Raw genomic sequence first — 22979 nt, forward strand, 5'->3', positions numbered from 1 at the left:
AACTTACAAGGGCACAGAGTAAGACACAAAAAAGAAGAAACAAGAAATAGTACCCAAACAAAACAGAAAAAAGATATTGTGTACATTACAAAAAAAGAGAGTTGTAGTTAATCAGACCTTAATCTAATACGGTATTTATAAAAATGAATTCCAAATATTGTTAAATTTGTCCGTGGCAAGTCTACGTTTGTACACAACTTGTTTATGTGTAGAGAGTTTGTACTTATCTTCAATCCATTGAAGATGGATTTTTATTTTTCCAGTTCATCAATATCAGTCTTTTTGCCATAGTAAGAGTCCATTCAAATTGTCCCTTTGTTAGATTCCACGTCTTGGGTATATAATTCAATAGGATGTTTTCCTCTGCAAATCTGCGATTGTTCCGTACAATCATACTGTACGGTCATACTGATAATCTTACTGTTTTTTTTCTTCCCCTAAACTGCTTCATTACCCTCAAACGGTATATAAATCTTGCAAAATAAGTTAATACATTTCCAAAAGTGCAGAAACAATAATAACAATAATGCGTAACTGGAGGGATTTAGTTTATTATTAAAGTAGATAGTTTCCACCCCCACCCCCAAAACAAACCATATTCAAACGCAACATTCCTCCATGTCAACTCTACCAGTAGAAGTTAGATGGGTGACTACGGGAAGCTTAATTTTTTTGCTTACGGTGTTTATAAGCTTTAACAAAAATTACTGGGGCAAGAATAGTAAAAGCAACACTAGTTAAGGACTGCAATATGGCAAGAGGAAGATGTTGGCATTCAGTGGTATCTGCCTTGCATGCTGAACGTCCCGAATTCAATTCCTGGCACCTCTGGGTAGCACTGGGAGAAAACCCTGTTCAGAAATCAGAAGAGACGCTTCCAGTCAGTGCAGACAGCATTGAACTAGATGGACCAGAGATTTGGATCAGTACAAGGAAGCCTCCTGTGACAGGGAAGGTGGCATACCTGAGTGGTTAAAGCATCTGCTTTGCATGCAGAAGGTCCCGGGTTCAATCCCCAATCTCACAGGTAGGGCTGGGAGAGAGTTCCTGCCTGAAACTTTGGAGCGCTGCTGCCAGTCAGTGTAGGTAATGCTGAGCTAAATGGACCAGAGGTCTTCCTCAGCATAAGGCAGTTTTCTGTGTTCCTATGTCTCTAGGGAAGTGCCACAGCCTACCCTGGCGTCTCCAGGTAAGGCTGGGACAGACTCCTTATCTGAAACCCTGGAAAGCTACTGCCAGTCAGTGCTGACAACTCTGGGCTAGATAGACCAAAGGTTGGATGTCATACAAGGCAACTGATAGAACTTATGAATTTGTCTAATCACCTTTGGAAGCCACCCCAGGTTGGCAGCTGTCACTACGGCCACCTCCAACTGGAGTCCAATTGAAGCAGCTTTGGCAGCTTCCCAGCAATCCTTGCTTTGCAGGGGGTTGGACTAGATGACCCTTGGGGAACCCTTCCAACACTCTACAAGTCTATGCTTCTATGCCAGCTTCAGCACAGATTCAAACACTGCTTGGCAGGTTCCCTGTTGCCACCAAAGGTTCGTTACCGAAGGGTCAACCCTGTGTCTGTTTACCATGCCCTGTTGAACACATGGAGACCAACGCTTGAGTAAATATTATTATTATTATTATTATTATTATTATTATTATTATTATTATTATTAATTGAGTTTGTATACTCCCCTATACCCGGAGGTCTCAGGGCGGTTCACAAAAAAGATCACAACATAAAGGTGTGTAATGAAGACACCAGGCAAACTTCCTTGGGGAGAGCATTCCACAGACGGGGAGCCACTGCAGAGAAGGCCCCGTTCTTGTGTTGCTGCCCTTCAGACCTCTCCAGGAGGAGGCACACGAAGATGATCTCAGGGTCCCGGTAGGTTCATATGGAAAGAGGCGGTCCTTGAGATATTGCGGTCCTGAGCTGTTTAAGGCTTTGTAGGTCAAAACCAGCACTTTGAATTGGGCCCGGAAACTAATTGGTAGCCAGTGCAGTCAGACCAGGATCGGTGTAATATGCTCAAACTGTCTTGCTCTGGTGAGCAACCTGACTGCTGCACTAGCTGAAGTTTCTGAAGCATTTTCAGAGGCAGCCCTACATATAACGCATTGCAGTAATCTAACCTTGAAGTTACCAGAGCATAGACAACAGTAGTTAGTCTATCCCTTCCCAGAGGCATGTTATGTGTCTACTAAGAAGTAAGCCCCATGGACATCAGTGGGACTTACTCCCAAGTAAGTGCGTACAGGGTTGCAGGCTTAGCTTTCTTTGCCTCCATGATATAGGACCATAGGAAGCAGTTTTATACTGAATTGGACTGTCGGTCCATCTAGTTCAGTTTTGCCTGCACTGACTGGCAGCTGCTTTCCAGGGTTGCAGGCAGGGCTCTCTACCTGGAGACAGCAAGGACAGAACCTGGTGCCTTCTGCTTGCAAAGCAAAGAGGCTTCTCAGCAGCTGTTAATCAAGATAACAGAACCTCCACATTCAGGGAAAGCGTACCTCTGAGTTTTTATCTCTTTATCAAATGCATCTCTAACCCATCTTTCAGGGCACGAATGTGGGTTTTGATGTAACTCTAAGGCACACCATGGCTTAGTTTTGGGTAAATAGCAAGCGGAAGGAGTGTTTGCTCATTTGTGTGAAACTATGGTTGGGACGCGGGTGGCGCTGTGGGTTAAACCACAGAGCCTAAGACTTGCCGATCAGGTCGGCAGTTCGAATCCCCGCGATGGGTTGAGCTCCCGTTGCTCGGTCCCTGCTCCTGCCAACCTAGCAGTTCGAAAGCACGCCAGTGCAAGTAGATAAATAGGTACCGCTCTGGCGGGAAGGTAAACGGTGTTTCCATGCACTGCTCTGGTTCGCCGGAAGCGGCTTAGTCATGCTGGCCACATGACCTGGAAGCTGTACACCGGCTCCCTTGGCCAATAAAGCAAGATGAGTGCCGCAACCCCAGAGTCGGCCACGACTGGACCTAATGGTCAGGGGTCCCTTTACCTTTACCTATGGTTTGGCTTTGCTTTATGTACAAACCATTAGCAGTTTGTTGAGGACACTGGGAATTGTTGCCCCGGCGGAAGTGGGGCAGTAAATGGATTGGGACCAGGAAACTTGGGGGAGCACCTTACCCCATATGCATCCACTCGACGGTTTGCATCTGCAAAGCTGGCACAGTTCCAGATGCCACACAATACTCATTGATTGATCTCTGAGTGTGGCAGCAGCTATACTTTGGAACTCCCTGCCTCTTGAAATCAAGCAGGTGTCTTTGCTGCACCTTTTTTCAGAGCCCTCTTAAAACCTTTTCGTTTAGGCATAGCCTGTCCAGACTTACAGGACAGACTGTTACAACTGTTCATTTTAATTCTCTTTAAATGTTTTCAACTGGGATTTTTTTTATTGATAATTTTAATATTTCTCATAAAACCCTTAGAGGTTTTACCATAGTCAAGTGGTGTATATAAAAATCTTTTTTAAAATAAACAAGATTTGCAAATACAATAAACGAAACATCAAACTAAAATACATCACATGGACTGCTTTTAATGATGTGTTTAAAAATTAATACAAATAAACTACAGTTCCCAGGATTTTGGAGGGAAAGCCACGTGCTTTAAATGTGTGTTCCGAATGTGACTACAGTGGTACCTCAGGTTAAGTACTTAATTCGTTCCGGAGGTCCGTTCTTAACCTGAAACTGTTCTTAATCTGAAGCACCACTTTAGCTAATGGGGACTCCCACTGCTGCCGCGCCGCTGGAGCATGATTTCTGTTCTCATCCTGAAGCAAAGTTCTTAACCCGAGGTACTATTTCTGGGTTAGCGGAGTCTGTAACCTGAAGCGTAAGTAACCTGAAGTGTATGTAACCCGAGGTACCACTGTATATCAGTCTCAGAATGTGAGTTGTTTTTAAAGTAGTTCTGTTTTTAAGGACAGGATCTGAACCCAGATCTTGGGAACGGGGGTGGCACAAAACAGGGCTTGTGTGCAGACAGACACACACACACAATCACACTTGCGGTCTCCCAAGCCAGCTAGCTAAGTAGAAAACTGCTGTGAGTCGGGCTCCTGGCATTTTGCTGTTTCCATGGATGTAGTAACATCTCCTTGAGCTGCTTGCTTCAGAGGCTAGCTAACAAGATTTCAGGGGAGGAGGGAACAACGGGTTTCTCTTCAAAGCAGGGATTGGCAACATGCAGCCCTCCGGTGAATTTCAAAAGGCCGCTGCCTGTGCCCTTGGCTGTCTCAGGGCTCTGGTAACCTGCAGGAAGCCTCTGTAGAGCAGTTGCTGAGAGCTGCCAGCGGGGATGGTGGCTGTTGCTTGTGGGCTTCCCCTGGGTGGGGTGGGGTCTGGTTGGCCACTGCGAGAACAGGATACTGAATTAGATGGAGCCCCCGCTTTGGCCTGATTCAGCAGGGCTCTTACTGGGCAGTAGGCGAGGTGGAGAAAGAAAGGTGTGTTGGAGAGAGGGGGGGAGAAGGGGGGGGAGAGAGAAAAGGGGTGTCAGAAAGAGTGGGGGGAGAGGCAGGGGTGCCACCTGGAATAAAATATTGGGGGGGGGTGTGTCCCAGGTAAGCACTGCCCTGCATAACTGATCATACGACACAACGTGTACACACCATTTGAATGGTGCCTATCCACTTTGGGGTGGGGGCAGCCCCTTCAAATATTTTAACGGGGGTGGGCAAAGGGAGCCAGGGCCGGATTTAGGTTTGATGAGACCCTAAGCTACTGAAGGTAATGAGGCCCTTTATATATCCAGTCCATGCAGAATGTAGGCACCCTATGTATAGAAATGAGCAAACCAGTGATATTTTAGGGAGCAGGCTAGCAGGCGGGGCCCATTACTTACATCATAGGAGCCTACACAACACGATTGCTGTAGGTAGGTTTTATTTTATTTGTTTTTTATCTTATATTTTGGAAATGTACATCCAGGTTTTTTTCCTTGTAATTTTTTTTGGGCCCCCAAGAGAGTGGGGCCCTAAGCTATAGTTTGTTTAGCTTATATGTAAATCCCGCACTGAAGGGACATTGGCCCCTAAGATTTGGCTCCTCTTGGGACAGGGGGAGAGAGAAGAACAGAATGAAAGGGGTGTCACAGAGAGAGAGAGGGAGAAGGGGGGTGTCAGAGAGACAGAATGTGACAGAGAGAGAGAGAGAGAGAGAGAGAGAGAGAGAGAGAGAGAGAGAGAAAGAAAGAAAGAAAGAAAGAAAGAAAGAAAGAAAGAAAGAAAGAAAGAAAGAAGTACTGTAGCAGTCCTGTCCGCTTTTGGCTCTGCCCACCTCTGCCCACTGTCCCATTCACTGTGGGTCTGCATTCCCCTAACACAGGGGTCAGCAAACTTTTTCAGCGGGGGGCCGGTCCACTGTCCCTCAGACCTTGTGGGGGGGCAGACTATATTTTCTGGGGAGAAAGGAATGAATTCCTATGCCCCACAAGTAACCCAGAGATGCATTTTAAATAAAAGCACACATTCTACTCATGTAAAAACACGCTGATTCCTGGACGGTCCGCGGGCCAGATTCAGAAGGCGATTGGGCCGCATCCAGCCCCCGGGCCTTAGTTTGCCTACCCATGCAACAGAATACCACTGAGGGAATGCAAATCTCAACAAGAGAGGGGGCAAATTGGGTTTCCCACCACTGCTGCTTTAAAGGACCAACCATTTAAATGGCAGCAGCTCCCTAGAACAGCCAAACACTTGAGCTGTTCTATTGTAGTGGCTAAGAGACAGCACTGCCAAGGCAGGGAGTCCCTGGTTCAAATCTTGCAACTACCACAAGCCTGCTGGGATCCTGGGGCAAGATGCCCCTCTCAGCCTCAGCCCCTCCTTTCAATATGGGGAAATAATAACACCAGCTAACATTACAGGGTTGTTGCGAGGACTGCAACCAGAAAATGCAAATACCGTATTTTTCGCCCTATAGGATGCACTTTTTCCCCTCCAAAAATGAAGGGGAAATCTGGGTGTGTCCTATGGGGCGAATGCAGGCTTTTGCTGAAGCTTGGAGAGCGAGAGGGGTCGGTGCGCACCGACCCCTCTCACTCTCCAGGCTTCAGGAACACATCCGCAGCCTAGGCAGCCCTACGGGAGGTCCGGCAGGGATGTCTAGGCTGTGGATAGCAGCCTGCTGCCCAGCGCGAGGGGTGCCCTGAAGCAGAGCGCCCCCCGCGCCAGGCAGACACCCGCAGCGTGGGGAGCCTTGCAGGAGTTCCCCGCAAGGCTCCCCACACTGCGGATAGCAGCCTGCCGCCCCGCAGGGGGGGGGGCACCCTGATGCAGAGCGCCCCTCGCGCGGGGCAGACATCGGCCAGCCCCACAAGCTCGGGGGACAGCAGGGAGGCGCAGTGCCGCCATCCCGCTGTTCCTCAACCTGGTTCTGTTTCCCCGACCTGCTTTTGGGGGGGAAATAAAGGGAAATTTTTTTCCTTTATTTCCCCCCCAAAAAAACTAGGTGCGTCCTATGGGACGGAGCGTGCTATGGGACGAAAAATACGGTATATATTCGTAGTATTATTGGGTTGTATATCCAACATTCATTTTATTCAGAGAAGATGCATTGAGGATAATGAACTCAGCTCACTTCAGTCCATTGTTTCCAGTGGGTCTACTCTGAGTAGGCCTTAGTTGGATATTATTATTATTAATTTCTAACCTACAATCCTCTTTTTGAGCAGCGATCTTGCCTAACCCCTTAGAGTTCAGGAGACTGAATTAAGTTACTATTATTAGTTATCAAGTTACAATCCAGGCTGATATTAATCTATAAATAATAGAGGTGGCGGAGAGGTTGGCCATAATGATATGTTGCGCTGCGATGGCAGCCGATAAGAACTCAGCCATGCATGTGGCAGCGAGGCTGGGAAGAGAGGGGCATTTTGCATTTCCCCGATTTGTAGCTCTCTGGCTTCTGGGTGACTTGTGCTGAATTTAAAAACAAATGAAGAAAAACTGTGGGAATGGAAACCTCCAGAGATGAGAAAACACCAGAGGTGCTGGCAGAATTAAGCATTTAAGGATGCACCTTAAGAACATCAGGAGAGGCTGCTGGATCAGGCCAATGGCCCATCTAGTCAGTCCAGCATCCTGTTCTCACAGTGGCCAACCAATTGCCCGTGGAAAGCCCATAAGCAGGATTCGAACACAGGAGCATAGGCGCCGACTCCATGGGGCCTGAGGGGGCCCGAGCTCCCTCAAAAATTTGTTTGGGGGGGCTCTGCCCCCCCAATAATTTAAGAAAATTATTAGGCACCTTGCCAAAAACCGCGCAGGGGACTCCGGCGCGTGCCTCCCAAAGTGACCGGGAGCTCCTGAGAAGGGGCGGGCAGGTCGGTCAGTTAGAGGAAGACCCCCAGCGGCGGGACTTTAGAAAGGAATGGAGCTGCGGGGCCGAGGAACGGCGTATTCGTCGCCGGCGAGGGACCGGGGTGAGGGGAGAATGGAGGGGACGGGAGTTCCCGCCACCGGAGCGGGGCTTTTTTTCTGGGTTCGGCTAAGGTGACGTTGGTAGGACGGGGTGGCCACCTCCCGGCGCGAAGCCTGGGGAGGGCAGGCCGGTTCTTGCATGCAAAAGCACCACTGCCATCCTACCGCCAGTATGGACCCCGGTATGGCCCCCCCCCAATATTTTTTATAAGTCGGCGCCCCTGCACAGGAGCCTTCTCCCCTCCTGCGGTTTCCAGCAACTGGTATTTAGAAGCATAGTGACTGTATCCAACTGTGGATGAGTAGTAGCCATTGATAGGCCTCTCCTCCAGGCATTTGTCTAATCCTCTTTTAATGCTGTCTGGGTTGGTGGGCATCATTGCCACTTGTGGGAGCCAGTTCCATAGTTTAACTATGAAGAAAGATTTTATTTTATCTGTCCCGAATCTTCCAACATTCAGCTTCGTTGGACGTCCACGAGCTCTAGTGTTATGAGAGAGGGAGAAATGCTTTTCTCTATCTATTCCCCGCCCCCCAAAACAGCGCTTAATTTTATAAGCCTCTGCCATGTCACTTCTTGCTTGCCTTATCTCTAGATTAAAAAGTCCCCCAAATGCTGCACCTTTCCTCATTCGGGAGTCTTTCCATCCCTCGATTGCTTTGGTTGCCCTTTCCCAAACCTTTTCCAACTCTGCAATATCCGTTTTGAGGCGAGGCGACCAGAAATGTAATACAGTGGTACCTCGGGTTAAGAACTTACGGTAATTCGTTCCGGAGGTCCGTTCTTAACCTGAAACTGTTCTTAACCTGAAGCACCACTTTAGCTAATGGGGCCTCCTGCTGCCGCCGCGCGATTTCTGTTCTCATCCTGAGGTAAAGTTCTTAACCCGAGGTACTATTTCTGGGTTAGCAGAATCTGTAACCTGAAGCGTCTGTAACCTGAGGTACCACTGTACTGTATTGGCCTGAATATAAGCCTCACTTTCCCCCCAAATTCTGACTGTGTGGCTTATATTTGCGACCTTATAGTATGCAGCCAGGAGTGCAGGGCAAACAGCGCCAGGAGAGCGGCAAAGCTTCGCCTGCCCCATGCACAGTCCCCTGTCCTCTTCCCCAAGGCCAGGAAGGGAGAGAGCGAGGAATGGGAAAAGCTGTCGGCAATGCAGCATGGTCGTCCCCCCAGTATGCAGCCAGCCAGGAGCAACGATGAAGGGAGCGGCTTATATTCGGGTATTTTTTCTTTCTTTTTGCCTCTCCAATATTACTTATTATTATATTATTATTAATATTACTTAAACTCTGCCCATCTGGCTGGGTCTCCCCAGCCACTCTGGGCTGCTCCCAACAGAATACAGTGGTGCCTCGCAAGACGAAATTAATTCGTTCTGCGAGTTTTTTCGTCTAGTGAATTTTTCGTCTTGCGAAGCACGAAATCCCATAGGAATGCATTGAAATTCAATTAATGCGTTCCTATGGTCAAAAAAAGTCCAAAGCAAGCCAAATTTGGTACAACAAGAATTTATTAAGTGCTCTTTAAAGTCACACATACTGTAAAGAGCATTTCAAAAATTGAAGGAACAATAAATTAAGTTTCTAAACATGACAGAAAAACATTTAAAAATCAACAAAGTGTACAGTACATTTTCTAAGACCCTGGGGGACAACTCAAAGAAGGTTCCTCTTCCACTCTTTGCTTCTTGCTGAAGAACCCCCTCCTCAACTGTTCCCCCAGCCACCCACCACACAGAAATTCAAATCCAGATTTTTTTAAAAAAAACAGCAGAGTGGCCCAATGGTCACAGAAAATCAGAAAAATGCAGAAAAAACCCACACAAGCTTCCAGGTTCTTGCAAACCCCTCCCCAACACCAAGTCCTTGAATTCCAAACACCCCAACCCAAAATCCAACCCCCCCAAAAAAAGTTTTAAAAGTTTAAAAGAAGTTTTGGAAAAGCTTCAAAAATCACCAAAGTCTTCAAAAACCTCAATGAGTTCTATGAGCTGCTCCTCGAAGTCAAGTCGCAACTGTATTAACGGTGTTAAGAAAAAGGAAACAAACTTGCTAAAAACGCAAGACGTTTTCGTCTTGCGAAGCAAGCCCATAGGGAAATTCGTCTTGCGAAGCAGCTCAAAAACCGCAAAACCCTTTCGTCTAGCGAGTTTTCCGTCTTGCGAGGCATTCGTCTTGCGGGGCACCACTGTATTTAAAACACAATAAACATCAAACATTAAAAACTTCCCAATACAGGGCTGCCTTCAGATATCTCCTAAAAGTCAGGTAGTTGTTTATTTCCTTGACATCTGATGGGAGGAAGTTCTACAGGGCGAGCAGCACCACCAAGAAGGCCCTCTGCCTTGTTCCCTGTAACTTCACTTCTCACAGGGAGGGAACCACCAGAAGGCCCTCGGTGCTGGACCTCAGTGTCCGGGCTGAACGATGGGGGTGGAGACGCTCCTTCAGGTATACAGGGCCGAGGCCGTTTAGGGCTTTAAAGGTCAGCACCAACACTTTGAACTGTGCTTGGAAACGTACTGGGAGCCAATGTAGGTCTTTCTGGACTGGTGTTATATGGTCTTGGCAGCTGCCCCCCATCACCAGTCTAGCTGCCGCATTCTGGGTTAGTTGTAGTTTCTGGGTCACCTTCAAAGCCCCATGTAGAGCGCGTTGCAGTAGTTCAAGTGGGAGATAACTAGTGCTGTAAACACAGTACTCCAAATGTGGTTGCACCGTAGATCTGTATAATGGCATGATGATACTGGCAGTTTTATTTTCAACATCCCAGATCCAAAATGAGTGGTCCTCCTGGCTGCTCCATCCTGTGAAACGACCTTCCCCCGCCTTGTGTCAAGTAGCAACCAGCAGTTGCGTCAGACGCCTCGTAAAGACTTATCTCTTTGGCCTGGGCTTTTCATGACCCGTAAGATTAGACTCTGATTTATATGCGCAAATCCTCTGAATTCATTCTTTTTATTTGCTTTTATGCTCTTTTATTGACTTTACGGCTGTATTTGCGTGTTAACGGATATTGGTTCTTTGTATTGTACATAGCGCATGCTGATTAGAGAGGTTTTCAAACTGTGAAGTGGTTTAGAAAGGCTTTTTAAATAAATAAATGGCCACTAGCCATGGTGGCAGGGATGTGGGTGGCGCTGTGGTCTAAACCACAGAGCCTAGGACTTGCCGATCAGAAGGCCAGCGGTTCGAATCCTTGTGACGGGGCGAGCTCCCGTTGCTTGGTCCCTGCTCCTGCCAACCTAGCAGTTTGAAAGCACGTCAAAGTGCAAGTAGATAAATAGGTATCACTCCGGCAGGAAGGTAAACGACGTTTCCGTGCGCTGCTCTGGTTCGCCAGAAGCAGCTTAATCATGCTGGCCACACGACCCGGAAGCTGTACGCCGGCTCCCTCGGCCAATAAAGCAAGATGAGCGCTGCAACCCCAGAGTTGTCTGCGACTGGACCTAATGGTCAGGGGTCCCTTTACCTTTAGCCATGGTGGCTGTGTTCTGCCTGCATGGCCTGCTGGAAGCTGTGATGCTTCTGAATACCAGTTGCAGGAGAGGACTGGGATCTTGTGCTCAGCTGCTGCTTGAACATCTGGTTTGCCACTGTGAGAACAGGATGCTGGACTAGATGGGCCATTGGCCTGATCCAGCAGAGCTCTGCTTATGCTCTTGAATCAATCTGTCCCTTGGATCTCTCTCCTCACCAGGCTACATGCTGTCCCCAGCTTAGGGGCGTAGTGTGGGGGGGGCAGGGGGACTATGGCCAACGGGTACACAGTTTTGAGGTGCCACAAACCAGGAACCCTCATACAGCTGCTGGCTTCCACAGAGACTGGTACTGCTTTTTAAACATTTTATTTATGCTTTTCAGTTTCATACATTTCAATCATTTTTCAATCATTTTAACATTTCAAAACTTGACTTCCTCCCCCCTCTTTCTGCAGTTCCTGAAATTTATTTTGTAATATTTTCTGCGTTTCCATATTAACTTAATTTGCTCCTTTGTTCATCTCCTGTAAATATATACTCATATAAAATGGCAGGTGATTATAATAATCCTACCAATGTTCTCACCTGTTTACAGTTTGTCTGTAAATATTCAACAAACCGTTTCCATTCTTTTATAAAAAGTTTGTTACCTTGATTTCGTATTTTTTCGGTAAGTTTCACCATTTCTGCAGATTCCACAAGTTTTTGTATCCATTCTTCTTTTGCTGGGACTTCTTCTCATAGGGACTGGTGCTGCTGGATTGTTTTCTCATCGGAAGGTTGCCCAGAATGGAATGTGACTCTTAGGCTAAAAAAGACCTCCTCCCTTAAATTCCTGTTCTCCTCTGTAGGTAAATCCCATCAGAATTTTCAGTGGGCACCAGTACTACTGCCACCCATGGCTTTTGTGGCATTTTTGAAACCAGTGATGCCCCCAACCTATTATTATTATTATTATTATTATTATTATTATTATTATTATTATTATTATTATTATTATCATTGGTGTGGGGAGTGTTTAATTCTCATCCATGTTTCTGCTTTGCTCTCTCCCAAAGGTCCGGCACCAGCGACCCTTATTGCATCATCAAGGTTGACAACGAGGTCGTGGCAAGGTAAGTAGAGGCAGAGAGGACTGGAACGCCCACATCTCTCCAGCTTTAAAGATTTCCCAGATTTAGAGATTTCCCCAAAACGTCCCTAAACACTGCCAGCTTTCCTCATAGAAGAGTTGTTCCCTTTATCCTTGATAATTATGGTTGCCCTTTTCTGAATCATTGAACTCAGTATCTCAAGCCTCAGGATCAGAAATATTCGTGGAAGAGGATCAGGCTTATTCACAGCGATGAAATAGTACCTCCATGTTTGAAGGCAGTATAGCTCTTACATGCCACACACTGGGCACAAATAGCGGGCTTCCCAAATCCGGCTGGTCATTGCTGGTTTTGGTAGAGGACTGGACTGCAGGAAATTTTGGTCCAGATGTTCTTATGACTCTTCTTGTTCTAAGATTTTTCTGACTATCGTTATAAGCGTGCTCGAGTCCGGACTGTCCTTTGCCAACCTGATGTCCTTCAGATGTTTGGACTAAAACTCCACCAGCCCCAGCCAGCTGTGATGGGAGTTGTAGTCCAGAAAGGCCATGCTTGGTGGGGCTGATGGGAGTTGTAGTTCAAAAGCATCCTGAGGGCACAAGGTTGGTGCCAGCTCTGGAAGGCTTGCCAGCTATGACCTCTTTTGGATGGAGGTGACTTGGCCACTGTGCTCTGTGAACTTCCAGACTGGATTATCGCAGCCAGATTACTAGCTGGGGTTCCATTAGGTTTCATATAACCCTGTTTTAGAACAGATGCACTGGTTGGCATTTTGTTCCAGGCCCAGTTTAAGGACTCAGCTACATTAGTCAAAAAACAGTGTTTTGTATGCATTATAAACATGCAACATCAGATGGTGCTGGCGAGCAAAACAAAAATCTAAGCAATTTTCTCTAGCGTTTTTTTCCTTTTGTTAGAATGATTTAATTTCTGAATTATTTATAGCGCCCCCCCATGTGTAGATCCACCCCAAGCAGCTCATACTGGTGTTCAGAGCCCAAAATGACTCAGGCCCCAAATATTTGAAAGACTGCATCTATCCTGACAGACCCTCCCAGGTGCTGAGATGGGCAGAGGGGGTCCTCTTGGTAGTTCCTCCACCTTCAGAGGCTCAGGGTGATGGCGGCCCAGAAGAGGGCCTTCTCTGTGGTGGCCCCTAAGCTGTGGAACTCCCTCCCCAGAGAGGTGCGCCTGGCACCTTGATTATACAGCTTCCAGAGGATGCTGAAAACAAACCTCTTCGCTTTTGACACTTGAGGTGTATATTTTTGTGATTGTAAGTTATTTTAAACTGTTTTTGATGTTGTGTTTCAATTTCACAACTGGCCCTAGGGCCTTGGGTTGAAGGGTAGGTACACAGCAGCAGCAGCAGCAAAAACAACAACAACAACAACAACAACAACTGGGTTTGGACTCTGCTTCCCTTGGGAAAAGCATTGCTCTGTGAAAGCTTCTCATTGTCAGGCTTCCAAATCCAGGCTTTATCCATGACGTGTCCCACTTAAAGCCTGAGCCGAAAATTAAACTCCCTTCCATGGGGATTAACGAAAACAAGGGGTTGTCCTAGGCAATTAAGGCAGATCTGTGGCGGTTGGTGCCTGGTTGGCAGCCGTGGGGCAGCCTCCCTGGTTGCCAAAGAAGAGATTCAGATGTGCCGTTAAAAGGTGAGCACTAATATCCACAAGGAATGTTAATCCGCCACGAGGTTTTCCGCAGCTTAATGTTTGAGAGCAGGAGGCCAGACATCTCAGTTGGGATTTTTGCTTATGTTATTTTAAGGCCCCATGGACCTGCTCATAGCCAGGGGAGCAGGTAGCACTTCCAGGGAGACTACTGGTAGATAACGTTGTCTGCAAGGAGACTAGATAACATTGCATTAAAGCAAGGTGCTATTTTTTTCTAGGATAAGAGATGCTGGCAATCGCCATGAACGCCTCCCTTGTTCTCTTTTAATGTCAATGGCACCTACCTGAGAGGTGTTGGAACTGAGTTCTGATGAGTTCTGGCTGGGAAAAAAAGCCCTGGTTATCCCACCTAAGATGAGCCTGTTGTATCAGGCTAATGGCCCATCTAGATTTTGTTAGCTCTGTTTGCGGGGAGTTTAGATGACGTTGGCCAATTAGCAAGTCTTCCTCTTGGTTTGTGGGCAGGGAGGTTAGCAGACCCTCCAAGTGTCCCTATTTTCCAGGGACATCCCAGATTTAAAGAAGCCGCCCCAGTTTCTGGCTTGATCCAGGAATGTCCCGCTTTTCCTTAGGACATCCCTATTTTCATTGGAGAAATGTTGGAGGGTATGCAGTTATCCGACTCACTGAGCCGTCTGAAGGCAGCCCTGGATAGGGAAGGTTTTTTTTTAAAAAAAGTAATGTTTTATTATGTTTTTATATATGTTGTAAGCTGCCCAGAGTGGCTGGGGCAAACCGGTAAAATGTGTGGGGTATAAATAGCAAAATTATCATTATGGATTGAGACGTCTTTATTTCCATCGGAGAAATGTTGGAGGATATGGTTTAGATGAAGTTGCACCAAAGTAAGGATGCATTTGTTTAAAGCAGCATGGTATACGTTTCCCCAAAGAATTCTGGGAGCTACAATCCCCAGAGTTGATTTAACAATCAGTCCCTCTTCCCAGGGAAGTCTGGGAGTTAGAGCATTGGTCCATCAAGCTTAAAAAGGTAAAGGTAAAGGTAAAGGACCCCTGACAGTTAAGTTCAGTCGTGAACGACTATGGGGTTGCGGCGCTCATCACACTCTACTGGCCAAGGGAGCCGGTATTTGTCTGCAGACAGTTTTTCTGAGTCATGTGGCCAGCATGACTAAGCTGCTTCTGGCGAAACCAGAGCAGTGCACAGAAACCCCCTTTACCTTCCCGCCAGAGCGGTACCTATTGATCTACTTGCACTTTGACGTGCTTTCGAACTGCTAGGTTGGCAGGAGCAGGGATCAAGCAATGGGAGCTCACCCCATCGCAGGGATTCGAACCGCCAACCTTCTGATTGGCAAGCCCTAGGCTCAGTGGTTTAGACCACAACGCTCTATACTCACTAGCACCTGCTCTCCAGGGTTACAGACAGGGGGTCTCTCCTAGCCCTTCCTGGAGATGTCAGTGGCCGAACGTGGAACATTTTGCAGGCCAAGCAAGTGTCCTAACCACTGAGCTACATCCTGTCCCAAAGGCACTACTTACTTTGGGATTTAAAAGGGTTTTTTACAGGTCCTGATAGCTTCTATTAGCACCATTTACAGTATTCCTTCATCCTCCACTTTCTCTTCTGTGGAATATGTGGTAGGGTCACCATACTGGCAGCTTGTAAGCATGATTGACAGCTTGTCAGCCATTTGACATTGCCCGGTGCCCAGAGGTGTTAAGGAACCCTGTGCTTGTCTTCCTGGGCTGGAGAATTGGCAAGAGCCTCAGAGAGCCTCAGGCTATCTGATCCGTCCAGCCTTGACACACCCTTCTCATCTTATCCCTCCTCAAATATTTGATCAAGAGCAAACTGACAACATTATAAGTGGCTCGAAGACAGAGCAACATGGCTCTGTAAAGATTTACTCCTTAGGATGGTGAACAATTAACCAGGCTGGGAAGAGGCGGTTGAATCAGTCCCTGGCTGTGCTGAGGGGGGTGGGGGGAGATGAAAGGACAGAAGAATAAGAGAAAGCCAAGGTGGTGCAGTGGTTAGAGAATTGCACTAGGACAACCTGGGAGACCAGGGTTCGAATCCCCACTCAGCCATGAAGTTCACTGGGTGTGACCTTGAGTCAATCACTACCTCTCAGCCTAACCTACCTCACAGGGTTGTTGTGGGGATTAAATGAGCTCCTTAGAGAAAAAGTTAGATATGAATGCAATCAATCAATCAATCAATCAATCAATCAATCAATCAGTAGCCTACTGGATCAGGCCAATGCCCCAGCTAGTCCAGCATGCAATTCTCATAGCCACTGATGGCCTTCTGCTCTGCAAATTTGTCCAGACCTCTTTCAAAGTCATCCAAGTTGGTGGTCATCACTGCCTCCTGTGGGAGGGAGTTCCATAGGTTAACGATGTGTTGCATAGAAGGCATTAAGCACCAACGGTCCTTCTGGGCAGACTCCTGACTTGACCGCCCTCTCCAACAAAGTGTTCCCTAGTTAGCTCTAAAAATGGTGAATAAGAACGAGAGGAAACACGAGAGATTAGAAACTGATGATCTGGCAATGCTTCCTGTATAAAATTAGGTGTATAAAATGACACATGACGTGGAAAAAAATGGATATAGGGAGAAGGTTTTTCTCCCACTGTTAGAATACTAGAACTTAGGGACATCCTAAATGTTGAAAGATACAGGACAGACCCGCTTCACACAGCGGAACTCATACCCACACAAGGTGTAGCGATTGGCCTCCAACTTGGAGGCCTTTAGAAGAGGATTGGACCATTTTGTGGAGGATGAGGCTCTCTGTGGTGACTAGCCGCTGCAACTATATTCTCCACCCACTGTTGGAGGCTGTATGCATCTCAGTAAGAGTTGGTAGGAATTATAGGCGAGGAGAGAATTACTATTTTACTTACTATATGTAGGGTTTGGTGTCAGCGTTGCTTGTGCAGGTTCTTTGCTGTTCACTTGTGTTCCTTTGGTGGTGAGAGAGGTTGGGGTTGGCCTAGGGTGTGGTTATTCATTAGTGGTTGGCTGTGGTGGTCTTTGTTTTCATGAGTAGGGTGGGTGGGTGTTTTGGATCAGGTTTGCCATATTGATTTGTATGCTGTTGGTGGATTTTTGTCGTTGTCTTGTTGGGCTGTGTATGTGATAAAGGGGAGCCGTACCGGGGTGAAGGAGTCTTCTTCTATTTGTCCCCATGTCAGTTTCAGTTTATTGGTTAATTTTTCTAGTAGAGCTGTTTCCCATACTATTTGGTACCATTGGTCCATGCTTACTCCTGACAGGTCTCTCCAGTGGCTATGATGCTTCTGGCTGCTGAAAGTAGGTGGGTTATGAGTTCTAATTTGCAGGTTTCCTATTAAGAACAGGATGCTGGACTCGATGGCCCCCTTTGGTGTGATCCAGCAGGGCTCTTCTTTGTGTGCCTATGGTTTTAGCACTGTTTTGCTGAATTTTTGCTGTATAAGCCATCCCAGACTCTGTGTTCGTCATTTGATGCCTTTTTTGTGTGTCTCCTCTACGTGAGGTCCAGAGGGCAGCAACATGAGAAGGGGCCTTCTCTGTAGTGGCTCCCCATTTGCAGAATGCCCTCCCCAGGGAGGTTCACCTGGTACCTTCATTATATATTTTTAAGCACCAGGTGAAAAAGTTCCTCTTCAACCAAGCCTTTGGCTGATTCATATTCTACCACTTTTTAAATGTGTCTGTGGGAAGTGTGTGTGTGTGTAGGGGGGTATTGTTTTGCTCTTTTCTTTTTATTATTTACTCTATTTTATTCTGTGAACTGCCCTGTGATGCTATGATGAACAGCAGTTGTCTTCTTCTTCTTTGGCGATCACTCGTAGCCAAGTAAGATTGTCTCCCATAAACAGTTTTAACAGTGAGTCCGTAAGTGACCTTGGAGGCCAATTCTGGATCCACACGTCCTTCTACAATGAAAGGGCAGAATATAAATCTAATAATTTTTTAAAAATAAAAAAATACATTTTGCCCATAGGTTTTATGTGTATCATTCTGGGCTCTTTTGAGGAAGGTTGATTAATTAATAATAATAAGTGAAATAATTATTATTATTATTATTATTATTATTATTATTATTATTATTATCATCTCACCCACCCTTCACCCCAAGGTCCCAGGGTGTGTTATATCAGGCATGGGGAACCTTTGTCCCTCCTGATGTTGCTGAACTACAACTCCCATCAGGCCTAGCAAACATGGCCAGTGGTCTGGGATGATGGGAGTTATGAGTTCTGCAACCTCTGGAGGGACAAAGGTTCCCCATGCTATATATATACTTGGGAATCTGGGTTTTTGACACCTCAAAAGACAGCCACACACCCAGTGTTGACCTCTTCTCTGCTTCCCCTCTGCAGAACTGCCACGGTGTGGAAGAACCTCAACCCTTTCTGGGGGGAGGAATATACTCTGCACCTTCCGATGGGGTTCCACAACCTCTCCTTCTATGTTCTGGATGAAGACACCATTGGGTAAGTAGGGGAATGGACACCAGGGAAGGTGGGCTGTAATGGGCCATGCATGCAGAAGACCATTGTATTTTGAGGAGGTAGGAATAATACCCAGTAGTGATGAGTGGAAGTGAGAGCTGGACCATAAAGAAGGCTGATCACCGAAGAATTGATGCTTTTGAATTACGGTGCTGGAGGAGACTCCTGAGAGTCCCATGGACTGCAAGAAGATCAAACCTCTCCATTCTGAAGGAAACCAGCCCTGAGTGCTCACTGGAAGGACAGATCCTGAAGCTGAGGCTCCAATACTTTGGCCACCTCATGAGAAGAGAAGACTGCCTGGAAAAGACCCTGATGTTGGGAAAGATGGAGGGCACAAGGAGAAGGTGACAACAGAGGTCAAGATGGCTGGACAGTGTTCTTGAAGCTGCGAACATGAATTTGACCAAGCTGGGGGAGGCAGTGGAAGACAGGAGTGCCTGGCGTGCTCTGGTCCATGGGGTCATGAAGAGTTGGACACGACTAAACAACTAAACAACAACAGGAATAATACCCAGCAATGCTTCGCTATTACCCTGTTTGGAGGGGCTACGATGGAAAAGACCTCTCTAGGCAACTGTGTGATGCTGATAGACCACAAGGACATGTTTAAGAGGTTGCTGATCCAATACAATACAGTGTACCTCGGGTTAAGTACTTAATTCGTTCCGGAGGTCTGTACTTAACCTGAAACTGTTCTTAACCTGAAGCACCACTTTAGCTAATGGGGCCTCCTGCTGCTGCCGCACCACCGGAGCACGATTTCTGTTCTCATCCTGAAGCAAAGTTCTTAACCTGAGGTACTATATCTGGGTTGGTGGAGTCTGTAACCTGAAGCGTATGTAACCTGAAGGTTCCACTGTATATGAAGGTTTCAATATTCTCCCAGGGAAGTTCTGCTCTAACGTCTGTCATTTATCTGTCTACACGAGCTGAGATGGCTCTGGACTCGATGCAGATCGAACTCCTTACGTCTGACAAAGCTGAATGGGTTCTATCAAGCTCAGCGTGATTAGTGTAGGTAGTCCATCTGGTTGCCTTAAGACAGATGACAGAATAACACTCTCCTGTTCTTGGATTTGAGGACTGCACTTCCTGAGCCCCTTATGGTAGGAGTCTCTAATCACTTCCCTTGTAGCATTACTTTATATTTATTTACTCATTGCATTTATATTCCGCCTCTCCTCCAAGGCTGGCTGGGTTGAGAGCACAGCGATGAAATCCTTTCAGCAGACTCCAATAAAACCGCCTTCACAAATCTCTTAAGAACAATAAAACAATGCACCAGAGCTACAATTGCTCTGTAAGTGACAAGCAGGGTGGATAAAAATCAACATATTTTTTTTAAAAAAAACAGATTTTTAAAAATTTAAATCAGATTTTAAAAATTTTAAATCAGGGTTTTTTAAATTTAAATTGGTTTTTTAAAATAAAATGCTTTTGGAGGAAAAATCTTTCTAAAGATAGTTTTCTATTTACGTTACATTATAGTCCAAAGGCTATTCATTAGGAAATAAGGATTTGTTTTAAGTTTTTCATGTGTGCTAAAACTCAGTTTACGTTTGTTTGTATTTTAACTTGTTTAACCACATCAGTTAACAAACATGGATACATTTGCTATAATGTTATTGCTTTAGTTAAATAAATTGTTTAAATTGTTATTAAGGAAATTATTATTTTTCTCCTTCCAATAAAGTAGAGCAGAAAAGTTGTCCAAATATAAACAGTTAACTTATTAAACCTCACAATAATTTCATAATTATCGGTCTATGTATTTTTAATAGTATAACCAAATCAGTAATTTTTGATATAACTGTAAAAACTACTCTGAAAATTTATTATTCCAAAAATGAAACCCTCAACTGGTTGTAAATATTAAGATTATACCAGCAATGGGTCTTTCTGTAAAAAGAAAAAGAAAAAGATTTAAATCAAGTCTTACTGACTAGTGATTTAAATCAAGTCTTATTGACTAGTGATTTAAATCAATTTGATTTAAATCAAATCCACCCTGGTGGATCTTCAGTACTGGCCCCGACTTGGTGGAACGCTCTGTCACAAGAGACTAGGGCCCTGCGAGACTTGACATCTTTCCTCAGGGCCTGCAAGACAGAGCTGTTCCGCCTGGACTTTGGTTTGGACTCAGTCTGACCCTTATGTTTCCCTCCCCTTATGATTTTGATCTATGGGCTACTTTTAAAGTGAAACTCAATAAAAAGAAGAAAAAATAAAATAAAATAAAACGAGGCTGCATTTTAAATTGTATTTTAACCTGTATTTTGAATTGGTTCCCCCCTCATTATATTTTTATTGTAATTTTACTGGTGTTAGCTGCCATGGACCTGGCTCTGACCGGGAAGGGCGGGTATAAATAAAACTTATTATTATTATTATTATTATTATTATTATTTAGGCCATGAATCTCACTGGGTGACCTTGGGCTGGGTGCTGTCTCTCCGCCTCACCCCCTGGAATGGTTTAACTCTGATTAACTTAGTGCAAGGGCCACATTCCACTTGGGGAAACCTTCTCGGGGCCACATGCTGGTGGTGGGCTGGCCCAGCGGCAAAAGTGGGCAGGGCCACAAAACTTACCTTTGTATAGTAGGCTACTTTCTTCCCGCACTCACCTGCCCCTCTCTATCCTCCACCCAGGCAGGAAAGAATCATTGTCAAGAGATTGAGGACACATTTCTGGCTAGGCAAAAACACACAAGGACAGGGCAATGCTGGTCCAATGGAGTGTGTGTGGCTAGGGATGTGGTGTAGCCTACGTAGGGTCCTTGGAGGCTATGTCTAGCCATCATGGCTACTAGCCACTGGTAGCTTTCCTGATCCACCAAGGTTCTCGTCGCCCCAGCAAGGCAATGGCTCAGGTGAGACTGCACAAGGTAAGGATGTTAGCTGGTGTTGATCAGGAACAGGGAAGTTTCAGGACCCTGGACAGTACTGCAGGTTCTGGCCCAAGGATTTATTGTTCCTTCAGTCTGTGTGTATAGAACAGGGGTCTGTAACCTTTAAGACAAAAAGAGCCACTTGGACCCGTTTCCGAAGAAAAAAAACCTGGGAGCCGCAAAACTCGTCATTATAAAAATAACTTTTTTGCCACTTTTTATTATTTCTTTGTTTGACCCCTCAGAATTACTCCTCCTCATAGAAATAAACGTTAAATTAACAAGTTACCTTTTTGTGTGTGTGTGTGTTCTTCACTCCCCTTCAAAACAGTGACCAGCGTACAATACATGCCCCCTTTCAATGCAGTGACCAGCGTACATGCCCCTTACAATGTAGCGGGCGGGCGGGAAGGTGACGTTGGGACGGTGCGTGACTAACGCACGCACCGCCCCCATGCGACGTCACAGCCAGTACAGCGCCTGCCACAGTGGGGAGTGTCGGGGCGCACAATGCGCCTCCTCCCCTCGCTAGTATCCGCCCCGGAGCTGCAGCAAAGGTGTAAAAGAGCCACATGCGGCTCCGGAGCCGCGGGTTGCAGACCCCTGGTATAGAAGGACATTTGCTGGAGTGAAGTGTAACATACGAAAATGCATTATATTAGGGGGGGGGTTGACCATATTCTGTTTGCTTTGAAACAAATACAAGAACCCCGAAACAATATTAAGGGAAGTTTGGTTGCAAAAATGCATTATATAAACAGCACATATAAATGAGAACATGGGGGGGGGGGAATTTGCATGAAAATGCTGGTGAGTTTTCATCGAAACCTTAAAAAAATTAAATTGCACACCGATGCAGAAATGCCAAGAACTGGATTTAAGGCTGGCGAAATGAAAAATGGGCAGAAACCAAAAACTGACTGATTAACCCATTCCTGCTGTGGTGGAGTTGGGGGCGACACGGAGAGCTGCCTACCTTGACATCCTTCAAACGCTCTTGGGTGGGCTGAATGGGATGCAAAGCTTTCTCTGCGAGTGGAGACCCTTTGCCTCTATCTGCTTCTACAGGGCTTGGCGTTGCTCGGGAGAGAATAGGCTTTTTTGGTGGGCCGCCTCCTGGAGAAGAAGATGTATTGCACGAGAAGGACTAGGAACATGTGGATCCATCTGTTTCCTCCCAACGCCTTTTTTGAGTTCGTCTGTTCAAAAGCCTTGTTTCTGTGACAACAATCTGCATTTCCCCTACCCATTGGGCAGTATCCAGATAACTTGTTTGGTCGGCGCTAGGATTTAACCTTGTGTAATGGAACTTTAAGGACACGGGTGGCGCTGTGGGTTAAACCACAGAGCCTAGGACATGTCGATCAGAAGGTTGGCGGTTCGAATCCCCGCGATGGGGTGAGCTCCCGTTGCTTGGTCCCTGCTCCAGCCAACCTAGCAGTTTGAAAGCACATCAAAGTGCAAGCAGATAAATAGGTACCATACTGGCAGAAAGGTAAACGGTGTTTCCATGTGCTGCTCTGGTTCGCCAGAAGTGGCTTAGTCATGCTGGCCACATGACCCAGAACCTGTACGCCGGCTCCCTTGGCCAATAAAGCGAGATGAGTGCTGCAACCCCAGAGTCGGCCACGACTGGACCTAATGGTCAGGGGTCCCTTCACCTTTACTAATGGAACTTTCCCCATTTTCCTCCCCGCCCCCCCCGTAGGCCCCTTACACCTCTCCTAGGGGTCCCCTCTGTGGGGCAGATCTGGGGCATACAGGCATACAAAGGGAAGTTCCATTCTGCACACATGAATTTTTTCACTGGTGGGATGAGGTACGTAGGACTGCAGTGGCTACAGTGGATACAACATAGCCCTGTTTAGGGAAGCTTTTAATGTTTAATAGGTTATTGTATTTTAGTGTTC

The 22979-nt window shown here is 46.3% G+C and overlaps 1 protein-coding gene across 4 annotated transcripts in view; it reads left to right on the plus strand.

The window, feature by feature from the left end:
* RASAL1 (RAS protein activator like 1) overlaps positions 1 to 22979 on the plus strand; it is a 67550-nt gene that overhangs the window by 1812 nt on the left and 42759 nt on the right. For 3 of the 4 annotated variants that reach the window (XM_083478561.1, XM_083478562.1, XM_083478564.1), the window contains exons 2-3: positions 11987 to 12043; positions 18045 to 18158. In XM_083478561.1, the coding sequence (XP_083334687.1) occupies positions 11987 to 12043; positions 18045 to 18158 (171 nt within the window). Of the gene's footprint in view, positions 1 to 10202; positions 10355 to 11986; positions 12044 to 18044; positions 18159 to 22979 lie in introns of those variants that run through there. The other variant, XM_083478563.1, reaches the window with a different exon arrangement.

The sequence above is a fragment of the Podarcis liolepis genome (genome assembly GCF_965112155.1).
Source record: "Podarcis liolepis genome assembly, chromosome: 15".
Lineage (NCBI taxonomy): Eukaryota > Metazoa > Chordata > Lepidosauria > Squamata > Lacertidae > Podarcis > Podarcis liolepis.